This window comes from Geotrypetes seraphini, chromosome 5, assembly GCF_902459505.1.
Source record: "Geotrypetes seraphini chromosome 5, aGeoSer1.1, whole genome shotgun sequence".
Classification (NCBI taxonomy): Eukaryota; Metazoa; Chordata; class Amphibia; order Gymnophiona; family Dermophiidae; genus Geotrypetes; species Geotrypetes seraphini.
Window position 1 is genome coordinate 207,352,229 of NC_047088.1, and position 14,347 is coordinate 207,366,575.

General features: G+C 40.7%; 1 protein-coding gene across 7 annotated transcripts in view; it reads left to right on the forward strand.

Moving 5' to 3' along the window:
* The window catches only part of GALNT3 (polypeptide N-acetylgalactosaminyltransferase 3), a 169,646-nt gene that overhangs the window by 117,805 nt on the left and 37,494 nt on the right, over positions 1-14,347 (forward strand). For 5 of the 7 annotated variants that reach the window (XM_033944662.1, XM_033944657.1, XM_033944660.1 and 2 more), the window contains one exon: positions 6-107. In XM_033944662.1, coding sequence (XP_033800553.1) covers positions 6-107 — 102 coding nt within the window. Of the gene's footprint in view, positions 1-5; positions 108-10,851; positions 10,905-11,166; positions 11,183-14,347 lie in introns of those variants that run through there. The other 2 variants (XM_033944661.1, XR_004539467.1) reach the window with 2 other exon arrangements.

Genomic DNA, 14,347 nt, shown 5'->3' on the forward strand with positions numbered 1-14,347 from the left:
TCTAGATAAAAAATACAGGTAGAGGTTTGTGTTTGGATGCTGGAGAAAATAATCTTGGTGATAAACCATTAATTATGTATACTTGCCATGGACTTGGTGGAAACCAGGTAATTTTAGTGTTGTAACATTTTTTATGCAAAAATGGAAATGAATGTTGAATTTCATTCCAATCATATTGCCTTCTATGAGAGATATTCCACAAAACTATTCTTTCTGTGTTTGATATTTTTTAAATTTCATTTCAAATGCTATTGGAATTTTATATATGGATGTTTAAATTCAAGATAAAACACTACTATGACTCTATTTTCAAAGGATATCCCGTATCATTAACAAGCACATAAGATAAGCTTAGCCAAGTTGAGTCAGACCAAGGTCCACTGAGCTCAGCATTCTGTCAGTCTTGTCTAGGTCACAAGTACCCAGCAGATCTTAAAAGGTAGATCATATTTCTCATAGCTCATACGCAGTGGCTTTCCTGAGTTTGTGGCTAATATTCTGTGATGGACTTTTCCTCAATGAACATGTCCAAATTCTAAATTTATTTCAAATTCCACTTAGTCTTCCTGACCACATCCTCCAGAAGCAAATTTCTCAACTTAATTATATTCTACATGAAATAAATATGTTCTATAATTTGTTTTGGACCTGCTGATTGTACTTGCTTTAGCATGTGGAAGGTTAACTATTTAACTATTCCACCCCACTCATGATTTTACCTACTTCTGTTATATCCTCTTTTAGTTGAACTATTTGAAGCTTAAGAGCCCTAGTCTCTAGCCCTTTTATCATAAGGGGGCTTTATCACTTTTGTTGCCCTTCTCTGAACCTTTTTCTAACTCTCTTTATCTTTTCAGAGATGGGCTAACAAAAACTGTTGTGAAAATATGACGCATAATGTCATACAAAACTGCATGAAATATATTTGTACATGTATCAAACATAGAAACATGACAACAGATAAAGGCCAAATGGCCCATCCAGTCTGTCCATCTGCAGTAACCACTATGTCTTCCTCTCTCTGAGAGATCCCATGCTTTCTTGAATTCAGACACAATCACTGTCTCCACCACCTGTTCCGGGAGCCTTCCATGCATCTACCACCCTTTTTGTAAAACAATATTTCCTTAGATTACTCTTGAGCCTATCACCTCTTAACTTCATCCTATGCCCTCTCATTCCAGAGCTTCCTTTCAAATGAAAGAAATTTGACTTGTGTGCATTTACAGAAGGTATTTAAATGTCTCTTATCATATCTCCCCTCTCCCGCCTTTCCTCCAAAGTATACAGATTGAGATCTTTAAGTCTGTCCTCATACTTCTTATGACAAAGACCACTCACCATTTTTGTAGCCTTCCTCTGGATCGACACCATCCTTTTAATATCTTTGAAGGTGCGGCCTCCAGAATTGTACACAATATTCTAAATATTTTTAAGTTTGACTTTTTTTTTTCAACACTTATGATTTAGTAGCAAGACAAGTATTGGTGAAAACTATACTCTTTGATAACATTTCAAGGACGAACAAACGTGATAGTGAACTTGAATGTTTGGTATTCAGTTTAATTTTGCAGAGCTGTATTTTGCATTTTATCTTGTTTTAAATTATTTGATTTGCAGAAAAAAAAGTCAAGGAAATTCAGCTACTTCAAAAAGATCTGCATCCTGTTATAAAGTATTACAAAACATATGTCTATATTCTAGATTTTCAGGGTGTATAGCTCCTAATAATTTTAAGTTGTTTACAGCTCACTTTCACCTCAACTTTCCTCTTAACTGAAAGCACTGTGTTTTCCAGCTATTCTCTTACCTTTGATAGAAACATGATGGCAGATAAAGGCCAAATGGCCCATTTAGTCTGCCCATCTGCAGTAACCATATAGAAACATAGAAACATGATGGCAGTTAAAGGCCACACTTTTCTCTTGTATAGGCTCATAGAGATTTTTTACCAACTCTGTGCTGCTAGCTCAATTATAACTTAGGCCTGCTGTACAGGTATCCCTAGTCTTCCTCACTATATTTCAGTTTCTTAAAGTAGGCCTTAATTCTTCCACCTTGTATACATTTGTATAATATATGAAGTGTGACCATAATTCACATAAAATGCTATTTTTTCTTAGAAACTGCATGCAAACTCTGTCTGTTTCTCAGTCTTTCTTCCTACAAGCCAGGTTGTAGGAGTTTGTCTTTTCTGCTCATGTTTTATTTCATATAATTTCAGTCTTTGCATTTGCAGTTTTTGCTCTTGTGCTGCGGAGGTTCCTTTTGGGGACAGCTCCGACTGTGGTAGATCACAGACCTTTGAAAAAAGTCAGTTTCTACTACTATTAATACTACTACTATTATTTCTATAGCGCTACCCGATGCACGCAGCACTGTACAGTCACAAAAAATAAGAAAACAGTCCCTGCTTGAAAGAGCTTACACAATCTAAACAGGCGAGACAGACAAACAGGATGTCATGGATACAGTCAAGGGGAATGGTCAATCAGTGGGCCGGGTTGGAAAGCAGAGGAGTAGGGTTAAAGATTGAAAGCTATATCAAAAAGGTGGGTTTTCAGTCTACTTTTAAACAAAGGAAGGGGCTTGATGGACAAACTTGGGCAATTTATTCCAGGCATAGGGGCAGTTAGATTAAAGGAACGAAGTCTGCAATTGGCAGTGGAGGAGAAGGGTAATGCTATGAGTGACTTATCTGAGGAATGGAGTTCTCTGGGAGGTGTATATGGAGAGAAAAGCGAGGAGAGAGATTTAGGAGCACCAGAATGAACACACTTGTAGGTCAGCAATAAGATCTTGAACTGTATGCTATGGCAGATAGGGAGCCAGTGAAGTGACTTAAGGAGAGGGGTGACATGAGCATAGTGAGGTTGGTAGAAGATGAGTCGTGAGGTAGAATTTTGCACAGATTGTAAAGGGGAGAGGTGACACTGCGGGATATTAGCTAAGAATAGATTGCAGTAATCTAAGCTTGATGTTGCAAGAGCTTGTACAAGGGTCCGGGTAGTGTGCTTAGAGAGGAAGGGGTGAATTTTGGTGATATTGAAGAGATAGAAGGACAGGTCTTAGCAGCTTGTTGGATATGCGCAGAAAATGAGAGGTCAGAATTGAAGACACTCCAAGGTTGCGAGTGGAGGAGACTGGAACAATGACATTATTATTTACCAAGGAGGATTAGAGGGTTTAGGAGGAAAGAGAAGCAGCTCAGTCTTGGACATATTTAGTTTCAGATGACAGCAGGACATCCAGGCAGCAATGGCAGACAAACAAGCAGAGACTTTTTTTGGACTTTAGGTGAAATTTCAGGTGTAGAGAGGTAGATCTGGGAGCCATCTGCATATAGGTAATACTGGAAGGGAAGAGATCGGGGCACCGAGGGAAGAGGTGTAGAGAGAGAGAAAGAGGTTCTAAGACAGAACCCTAGGGTACACCAACTGCTAGTGGGGTAGCGGCAGAAGAGGACCCACCAATACATACACTAAAGGTGCGTTGGGAAAGGTAGGAGGTAAACCAGGAGAGGACAGATTCACGGAATCCTTATGAGGACAGCATATCAAGGAGTAATCAAGCTGTGATTTAAGTATCAAAGGCAGCAGACATGTCAAGAAGGATAAGGATAGAGTCATTCCTGGATTCCTATGTACGCTCTGCTTCGTAGACACTCCTGTCTTCCCTTCCTTTTCTTCTCTTTTCTTCTTTCTTTCCTTTCTCTTTTAATTTCTATTTCTGTTCTCCCTCATCTTTTTCTCATATAGTCTTCACAAGCAGTTCCAATACTTGGAGCTTTTCTTACTGCTATGGTCCTCTACAGTTAAATATATATTTGCAGATTCTTTATACACAAAGCTTTATTTTGTTTTTATGTATTTGAAATGCTCCCTGTATTTTTCAAAATACTCAATAAAAATTATTGAACTAAAAAAAAAAAAAAAAAAAAGGATAGAGTAAAGGCCCTTAGATCTGGCCATGAACAAGTCACTGCAGACCTTAGTGAGGGCAGTCTCTGAAGTTTGAGGGGTGAAAACCAGATTGTAGAGGATCGAGAATCTGTCGAGTTGAAATTAAATCCAGACAGCGATGGAGAATAGCGCACTCGAGTATCTTGGATAGGAACGGAAGAAGGAGATGGGGCAATAATTGGACTGGCAGGAGGGGGGTCCAGTGAGTTTTTTTGTTGTTGTTGTTTTTGTTTTTTTGTTTTTAAAGAAGCGGCTTAACCACTGCATGTTTGAAGGCAGGGACAGCAGGGAAGGTAGTAGTGGAAAAAGAGAGATTGAAAATATGGCATATGGGAAGGATAACAGTATGTGAGATGGGGGTCGAGTAGAGGGATATGTAGTAGGCTTGGCTGAAGACAGAAGTTGTGCATTTTATTCCTCTGTGATTACAGAGAAGGCAGAAAAGTCAGCAGTAGTTGATGGAGGGAGAAGCTGGTGGGACCAGACAGGAGAAACTTCTTGAGCTGTTTGGGTAAAGGATAAAGGGGAGGTGCAAGATTGAAGTTCAGGAGAGTGGATGGTGGGTAGGGGAGAAGGATGTGACTTTGTAGTGAACTCAAGGGCAATCTTGTGGACCTTGTCATGGAAGTAATCAGCCATAATCTGGGGGAGAAAGAGAAGGAGGGGTCGGAAGTGGGGACACTTTGAAGAGGGAGTTATGCATGGCAAAGAGACGACGAGGGTTGGAAGAAAGGGAGTTAGTTGGATGTAGTAATCTTGCTTGACCCGTGTAAGTGCAGAATTAAAGGAGGCCAACATAAATTTAAAGTGAAGAAAGTCACGATATTTAATCCAAAGGCACTCAGCACAGTGGGTGTAGGAACGTAAGTAACAGATACTGGGAGTGAGCCAAGATTGTGGTTTGGTATGCCTGACAGAGTGAGGTGTCCAGGTCAGAGGAGAGAATAGAGTTGTACGATGAGACAGCCTCGTGGACAGACTTAGATAACATAGTGGAGGCAAGGAGAGGTGAAACAGTGGATGAAAGCGTTGGAAAGATCAAGGGCTTGATTATTTTGAAATCTCTTGGAGGTGACTGGATGTGGTGGAGGGTGAGGGTGAGTAATGGTGAAGGCTATCAGATGGTGATCATTGATGGGGAGCAGTGAGGTAGTGTTGTCATTCCCCTCCCTATCATTCTTTCCCTTTTCGTCTTTCTTTCCTATCACATATTGTATTTCTTCCCCCATTTTCCCCTCTGGGTCTGTTCATGTTTATTGTTCAGTGTATATCAATCAGGTTGTCCCCCTGAATTGCAAAATGTTTTTATGTTTTTAGACTTGTGCATCGCTTTGCATTACGATTTAGCGATTCATCAAACTTTTAATAAAACTTGAAAACTTGAAGTTAGAGAGAGAGCAGTTGGAGAAAAAGACAAGATTGAGGCAGTGGCTATCCTGCTGAGTGGGGGTTGTGGAGCAAAGCTGGAGGTCAAATGAGGAGGTAAGAAACTTAGCATACTTGTCAGTGGGATCATCAGGGTGAAAGTTAAAGTACCCAAGAATGAGAGAGGGAGAAGATGAATCAAGGAAGCCCAAAAGCCAGGAGTCAAATTCAGTGAGAAAGGAGGAAGGGGACTTGGGGGGATAAATGACAGCTATCCGCAGAGGTAAAGAAGTGAATAGACGGGTGGAGTAGACTTCAAATGAGGAAAGGCTGTCGGATAGAGGTAGAAGAGGTTGGAATATGCAAAAAGGAGAGAGAAGAAGCCCAACACCTCAGCCTCGACCAGTATGGTAAGGTGTATGGGAGAAGTGGTTGCCACCATGGGAGAGGGCAGCAGCTGCAGTAGAGTCCTCAGGGCAAATCCATGTTTCAGTTAGATCAAGCAGGTTGAGGGACTGAGAGATAAAGAGGTCATGAATGTGTTATAAAAAATTATTATTAAATGAAGGGAACTCCACCAATAATATATATCTCTCTCTCTCTGGCTTAGAGAGATATATATTATAAAGAACTTTTAATTTAGGGAAAGTTAGTTCGCTTGATTAAAACTTAGCTCTGTAATAATTTATTAAATATAGTTAGTATATGTGAATATTTATTCAAGAACTAAGACTCGGAACATTTATAAGCAAACTGAAAATTTATTTAAAAACATTAATATCAAGCAGGTAGAAACAGTAGGATTGTTAAGCAAAGAATTAATAGTTTTACACAAGACAAATGTTGCTAAAGCAGAAGGATCAATTTATTTGGATTCAAAAAGTTACTCACAATGTGAATAGTCCTTAAAATGGAGAAGAGGCTGCACGGCTTAGTGAAGCAACATGGTGATCCAGGGAGAAGAAGAGTTGTAGATCCAGGCTGTTTCCAGAGGGAAAGCGAGCATCTTACCTTCTGAGAAAGGATTCCACTTCATATTTATAGGGTTGAGACATGTTCCAAAAATAGAACCCTAGGTCTCTGGACCCATGATGCTTAGAAGTTGTCCCATCTCTAAGGCTGACAGGGCATCGCATCCAATCACCTAGCAGTCTGTCAATTCCCTCTGTTTCTAGGTGATGTCATGATTGAATTACACTGGCTTTGGGGGGGGCATGGCTTGAGAGCACTGTGGAATGGTCGGGTAGTTTTGAAGCTCCTCATACTCAGGTTCTTTTAGTTATTTTTCAACCTTAAACGTTATTTTACTTTTATAATTTGTCAGGTTTTTTTATTAACGAAGGATGGCTGGATCTAAACAGTCTAAATTGGAAGCAGCTTTCACAGCAGGTGGGAAAAGTAAGCATTCAAAACCGGATCAGTTAACTCCATCTAAGATTTCATTGCCTGAATCTGAAGGGGATTGTGATTCATTGGATCTGATAACAGAGCTGAGAGCTATTAAATTGATTATAACAAGTAATGCTGAGCAGTTAGCAGCTGTAAGGGAGGAACATCTCCCTGATTGGTTGTATTTAGAGTGGCATTTTATGTCCCCACTAGTCTTTAAGCCCGTTACATTAACGGGTGCTAGAACATATGTGTGTGTGTCTGTCTTTATTTCTTTCTCTCTCTCTCCTTAGCCGCTTTTTTTCTTTCTGCCTTTCTTTTTCCTTGGCTGTCCATCACCACCCCTTGCCTGCTCCCCCTGTCCATTTTCCCTTCCTTTTACCTCCCCTGTGTCCACCACCACCCCTTCACTGCTCTCCTTATGCCGCAGCAGCCCTTGTCCCTTTGTTTTACCTCCCCCCTGTCCAGCAGCACCTCTTTCCTTCTCCCCCTGTCCAACATTAGTCCTCCATTCCTTTTCTTCAATCCCCTGTCCATCAGCATCTCTTTCGTTCTTCCCCTGTCCAACGGGTGCTAGAGTAGACGACTGTTTTTTTTTTTCCTTTCTCACTCTGTGCTTGGATGCTGTCTGTCATTCTTTCTGTCTGTGTCTCTGTCTTGCGCCCTGCCTGCCTGTATTTCTCCATTGCGCCATGCCTGCCTATCTCTCTGTGGCCCCCTTCTCTTCCCCGGCATGATTGGTGTGTGCCCCCAGCACACCCTTCCCCCCAAAGCAGCCCCGTTTCCCAATGCCCCTGCCCCCTTTTGTGCCATGCCTGCCTGCTCTGTGTCCCCCTTCTGTTTCCCCCCCAGATTGCTGTCTGGCCCAGCAAACCCCTCACCCCAAAGCAGCCCCCTTTCCCTCTCCCCTTGTTGAGCCATGGCTGCCTGCTCTGTGATTCCCCTGCCCATGATTGCTGTGTACCCCCAGCACACCCCTACCCCCAAAGCAGCCCCTTTCCCTCTCCCCCTGCTTGCCTGCCATGCCTGCCTGCTCCCTGTGCATCAGCATTTCCCTCCCCCTCACCTGTTCCTTCGTAGCAGCATGGAGATAAAATGGCTTCTTTAGTTTTTTGCTGGATTTTTTTTTTAAGTTTAAAGATGCCTACGCGGCTCCTCTCACGATCCGGCCTGCGTCGGAAGCCTTCTCTGACACAGGTCGGGATCGTGAGAGGAGCCACAGTAGCAGTTTTAAACTTAAAAAAAAAAATCCAGCGAAGAACTAAGGGAGCCGTTTTCAACGCCGCCGCCGCGGCTCCTCTCATGAGCTGCACTTATATTATGTCTGAAGATGAGAGAGGAGCCGCGGCGGCGGTGGCAGATTTGAAATGAAAATAATTTATGCGGCCAGCCGGCTCCCTCGAAACCCTTCTCCCCCCCCTTTCCCCTCCCCTTCCAGCGGTCCGTCTGGCTGCGGTGCGGCCTGTGGAGGTGATCGGCTGGTGACGTATAGCGCGCATGCGCAGTCCTGCGGCCACAGACCTACAGCGCACGGAACACGCAAATAGGACTGCGCATGCGCGAGTTAGCCTTTTATTATATATGATTGCGATTGTTTCATGCATCGAGTATCAAGTTACCTAGATATATTAAGGACAATATTATTTTATTTGACATCTGGAAAACTTTGAAATTTATTAACAAATTAACAGATATTCCAGTAGAGAAATCTACTTATCAATCCTTATGGCTAAACTCCAAGATTCAAATTGGCGAGTCTAAGATCGCCTGGAAGCACTGGATGCAGGCAGGCATACATACAGTAGATCAGTGTTTTTCAACCACCGGTCCATGGACCAGTGCCGGCCACAGAAAATTTCTGCCGGTCTACAGGGCCAGCACGTGCATCAGGCCCAAAACAGTGTTCTTCAACTGCCGGTCCACGGTGCGATTGATGCAGCATTATTTTTGAGCCAGCTCCCTCTTCCTAACTGATTCAGTGCACAAAGCCACAGGCAGCGGCTCCTACGGGCATCCTGCGCCTGAACCGGAAGCCTTCTCTCTGACATTGCAACATCAGAGGGAAGGCTTCCAGATGAGGCACGGGACGTGCAAGGTGTAATTAGTGCTATTATGGGGGCGGTGTCTGGGGTGGAGATTGGGTAGATATGGGCGGGGTCTGGCCCACAACTTAGCCCAGTGTTCTTCAACCGCTGGTCCACGGACTGATGCCGGTCCACAGAATAATTATTTTATTTCTGCCGGTCCATAGGTATAAAAAGGTTGAAAAACACTGCACTAGGTGATGTTGTATCAAATGGGAAAATGCTTGATTTTTCACAACTGCAACAATCTTTTGGTATTTCAAAATCTCAAGTTTACAAGTGGTTACAGTTGATGCTGGCCATTCATAAGGGGTTCCCTGATTGGCAAAATCTAAAAACTCATAGCTTGCAGATCCTATGCTTCCAGACAGATTTCCTAGGATATCAGGTACAAATTAATATCTGAATTATTGAATAAAAAACTAAAATCTAGTCTTGGAGACATTTGGAGCATTGAGATAAAGCAGTATATTTGAGTCTCAATGGCCACGAATTTGGATTTGAAGGATGAGATGTACAACGTCAGCATCTATGAGACAAACTTGGTTTTTCTTGTTACATAGGTCTTTTTGGACCCCTGTTAGGTTACAAAAGTTAGACAGTTCTAAATCTAATAGATGCTGGCACTATCATCTAGACATTGGGACGCTGGATCATCTGTTGTTTTACTGTCCTTTGATACTCAGCTTTTGGAAGTCGATATGGGGACAGATTAATGTTATACTTGAGTCATCAATTCCTTTGACTTATGAAGTAGTCATATGTGGAACACTATTGTATATTAAGACCCCCATGAACTGCTATAAATGCTGGCTTTTTCTAATTATGACTAGGATAGCTAGGCAGATGGTAACTCATAATTGGAAAAATTATGATTGCCTCAATTTTCCTTTTTGGTGGGAGAATTTATGCTCCAGCTATAGGTATGAAAAAATGAATGCTGAAATGCTGGGGAATAGTAATTTATTTAAACTGGTTTGGGGCCTATTGACATCTTTTATTACTTCTCTATAATCGTTTTTGTCTTTAATTTCTGGTTTATTTCCTTATACATCCAGGGTGGGTGGGAGGGGGGTGGGTTGCATTACTATTTTTAAATAAGAGAAGGTTATTGAAAGAATATATACATTTGTGTTTTTGTTGATTAATCAATGGGTGGGTGAGATAAAATGGTTGCTCATGTATGTCTGTAAGATGAATGTGCTTTTCTTGATTTGTTATATGTTAATATACCTGTGTATTGCACTGTTAATATTTGAAAATCAATAGTTACAAAAAAAAAAGATGTTACATCTATTGTTTTAAATGATACAATCTATAGTATCCAGTCAACCATGAAGATACTTGGTGTAATTTTAGATCATACCCCTTTTATGAAAAATCAGGTTGACTCAGTTCAAAAGAGTTTCTATACTTTATGGAAACTAAGAACTATTAGAGCATATTTTGATATTAATTCCTTTCAATTGTTGGTTCAATCACTTGTCCTTAGTCAGTTGGACTATTGTAACATTGTTCATCTTGCTGATACTCAGAAAAATCTTCATAGACTTTTCATAATTCAGAATGCAGCACTCAGATTGATTTTCAACTTAAAGAAGTTTGTTCATGCCGCTGATTTTTTTTGTCGACTGCACTGGCTTCCAGTTGAGGCACGGGTTAAATTTAAGCTCGGCTGTATTTGTTTTAAGGCACTAACAGGCTCAATTCCTGAGTATCTTATGGAATCTTTTATCATTACAAACTCTAAACATTCTAGAAAATCTCATTCATTATTTTCATTCCCTTCTGTAAAGGGATGTAAATATAAGAAATTTCAGGAACGATTGCTATATTTTCAGCCAGCCTTATGGACTAGGGATTTAACTTATATATTCATATTCCCACATTCATATCAACAATTTTGACGTGCCTTAAAAACGTATCTTTTTAGGGAATCTTTCGGAAGTTAGATATTAGATGTTTATTCATTTGTATTACTAGTCTGTGAACCGCATAGAACTTAATGATATTTGCGGTATACAAGTGAGTTTTATGTTATGTTATTACAGGAACCCACCCTATTCTTTGCTGATTCACCGATCATCTGCGTTTACAATTACTGGTAAGCTGGATTTCTCTTTTCTGACCAACCTTTATTAGACTGCTATCAGAATGGATTTAGCTTGGGCGGATCCCTGGTTCAGGCGCCCCCTTCTGACAGTGCAGGCTCTGTCTCCCTATAACATTGCTTTGTCGTTCAGACTTCTAGTGTTTCATAACCTATTATCTCATTCTTCATTGTTGCTGTTTTGCATTTGCTATGAACAGAATTGATTTATTTGCCAGGGACTTTCCCTGTTACCCTCTCTTGTCATTCTCTACAGATGTTCCTGGCTGCTTAGAAATTGAGGCACTGACATAGTGATGAGGTTATGAGGGGGAAGGGTTTAAGTCTCTAAAGTTTGAGGCTTCCTACAAAGTCCTGACAGGTAGGCGAAAATAACCCTCTGATCACAAAATAAAGTGTGGATTTACAAGAAAGAAGATTAGCAAAGGTATGAACCTAATCCTTCATTTGTGCCAAGTCCAGTTCAAAAGTTAGTCCAATATAAAATCTGTGTTAAGTTTCTTTATGGTCCATGCTGCTTGCTTTCCTACAAAATAGCATGAATAACATAAATAAAGAGAACTGTTGTGACAATCTTCTCCCACCAGTGGAGTATATCCATTTGGATTTAAAGGTCTTTCTGGGGTGCAGTCCATTTTGAAAAATAAGTAAAGACTGAATAAGCGTAGGTAGCTTATTTTTGGGGAAGTTAACATAACAACATAAGAATAGCCTTACTGGGTCAGACCAATGGTCCATCAGTCCTAGTAGCCTGTCCTCACAATGGCTAATCCAGGTCACTAGTACCTGGCAAAAACCCAAAGAGTAGCAACATTCTATGCTACTGATCCAGGGTAAGCAGTGGCTTCCCCCATGTCTTTCTCAATAACAGACTATGGACTTTTCTTCCAGGAAATTGTCCAAACATTTCTTAAAACCAGCTATGCTATATGCTGTGACCACAACCTCTGGCAATGCGTTCCAGAGCTTAACTATTCTCTGAGTGAAAAAAATATTTCCCTGTAATTTCGAGTGTCCCCCTATTCTTTGTAATTTTTGATGGAGTGAAAAATCAATCCACTTGTACCCATTCTACTTCACTCAGGATTTTGTAGACTTCAATTATATCTCCCCTCATCTCTCTTTACCAAGCTGAAGATCCATAGCCTTTTTAGTCTTTCCTCATATGAGAGGAGTTCCATCCCCTTTATCATCTTGGTCGCTCTTCCTTGAACCTTTTCTAGTGCTGCTATATCTTTCTTGAGATAAGGAGACCAGAATTGAACGCAATACTCCAGGTGAGGTTGCACAATGGAGTGATAACAGAGGCATTATAACATTCTTAGTCTTGTTAATCATCCCTTTTTTATTAATTATTAGAATCTTGTTTGCTTTTTTGGCGACCGCCGCACATTTGGCAGAAGGTTTCATCGTATTGTCTACAATGACACCCAGATCTTTTTCATGGGTGCTAACACCCAAGGTGAACCCTAGCATCTATTAACTGATTTGGGTTATTCCTTCCATTGTGCATCACTTTGCATTTGTCCACATTTTGCATATATTACACATGCACAATATCTGCCTAATAAAAAACCCTCCCTCTCTCTCTGAACCCCAAAAATATGGCAGGAGGGATGCCCACTCACTCCGGACATTGACCCCGCCAAACTGATATGGCAGGAGGCATGCCCTCACTCCCTCCTGTTGTCGCCATCGCCCCCATACCTTTAAGTCGGGAACACATGATGCACCGGGGTGGGGCCTAAGGTCTCCATTGCTGACGGCGGCCGACGGAGGAGCAGAAGGGACTGAGTACCCCTCCTGCTCCCTGACTTAAAGGTACAGGGAGCAATCGCAGGGGGGAGGTAGAGGAGGCCGATCTGCCAGTGGAGGGGAGGCCCAACAGCAGGATGGAGTGGGCATCCCTCCTGTCATATTTGTGCACAGGCAGGGGGTGAGCAATGGTGGTAGAAGGGAGTGGGCATCCCTCCTGCCATTTTCGCGCTGGGGGGAGCGTCAGGGAGAGTGTATGGTGTCGTGGCAATGTCGGGGAAGGGGTTCATGCGATTGTCAGTGAATCGTTGGGGAGGGTCAGCAGTGGGGGAATTTTAAAAAAAAAAAAATTAATGGGACAGATTTTGCATGTGTAATACACATGCCATTGAAATTTTTTTTTTTAACTTCAGACCTGTCGGTAACACAGTTACCAACAGGTCTACAGCAGTCAGGTTTTTAGGATCGTAAAACCTAATAGAAAATAGCCAAGCAATGTTAGTGAATCAATTGCTTGGCTATTTTGCAGGGGATTTTACTAATTTTCATGGCAAGATTGGAAAATGGATGATCGAGGGGGAAAACACGCGGTGGGCTGTTTTGTGAATTGGGTCGGTTAGCAATGATCGTCGCTAAACCTATGAAAACAGGTTTAGCGATGACTTCTGATTTTAATGAATCGGAGCCTTAGAACTTGATCTTTGCTTTTCTTCATTAGTCTCATTAATTCCTTTGTCAATGGTTCACAGCAGATATGGTGGGGGGTATTGGGCTAATTTGTTTATAAAATGATGACTACACCTTTGACACTTATTATTGTTACATTGTATTTTCATCAATAAAAATCGTTGAACTACAAAGACCCATTTACTCTTATGTGAACCAATCGGTAAACTTTTTCCCTAGTTTTCTTTGCAAGTTATATTGCTTCTGCGTTGAACACAAAAAGAAAAAAATGCATTTTTATTTTTCAGTTTGAAGCCTTGACTCCAATGAGGAAACTTAACTTAGGAGATCTACAATTCTGTGCAGCTGGGATCATAAATGATTTTCCATTTTGCATGTATAACATAAGAATTGGTTTTTCAAGTTGTGTGACAACTTGATCAATGTGTAATTTCCATCCAATTAGTTATTATGTTTTCCCTATTTCATATTGGATGCAATCAAATTTTTTTAAGTACTTTTTTTTTTAACTTTCTTTATTGATATTTTGAACTTTATAATGTATACATTTGAAATATCAGAAAAACTATATGAAAATACATTTTTAACATCGGAATTATTACATTAAAGAATTTTTTAATCCCTTCTTAACCTATAAACAGTAATGATGTATATTATACTATCAATATTATAAAATTTATTCCTCCAAATAAATATTGCACCCCCCACCCCCCAACCCACCCTGGATGTGCAAAGGAATCTAACATAAAGAAAAAAGAATCACTTTAATTATAATGTGACAAAATTAGTTAATGGACCCCAAATCCCCTTAAAGGATTTAACAAACCCTAAACGTTCTGCCATAATCTTTTCATATTTATATGTTGCACATATTACATTGTTGCCCACCAAAAACTAAAATTAATCCTACCATGATGTTTCCAATTAGATGTGATCATTTGAACCCCTATTCCTGATAAAATCATGAAAAGGCGACTTATTTTAATCCAAAGTGG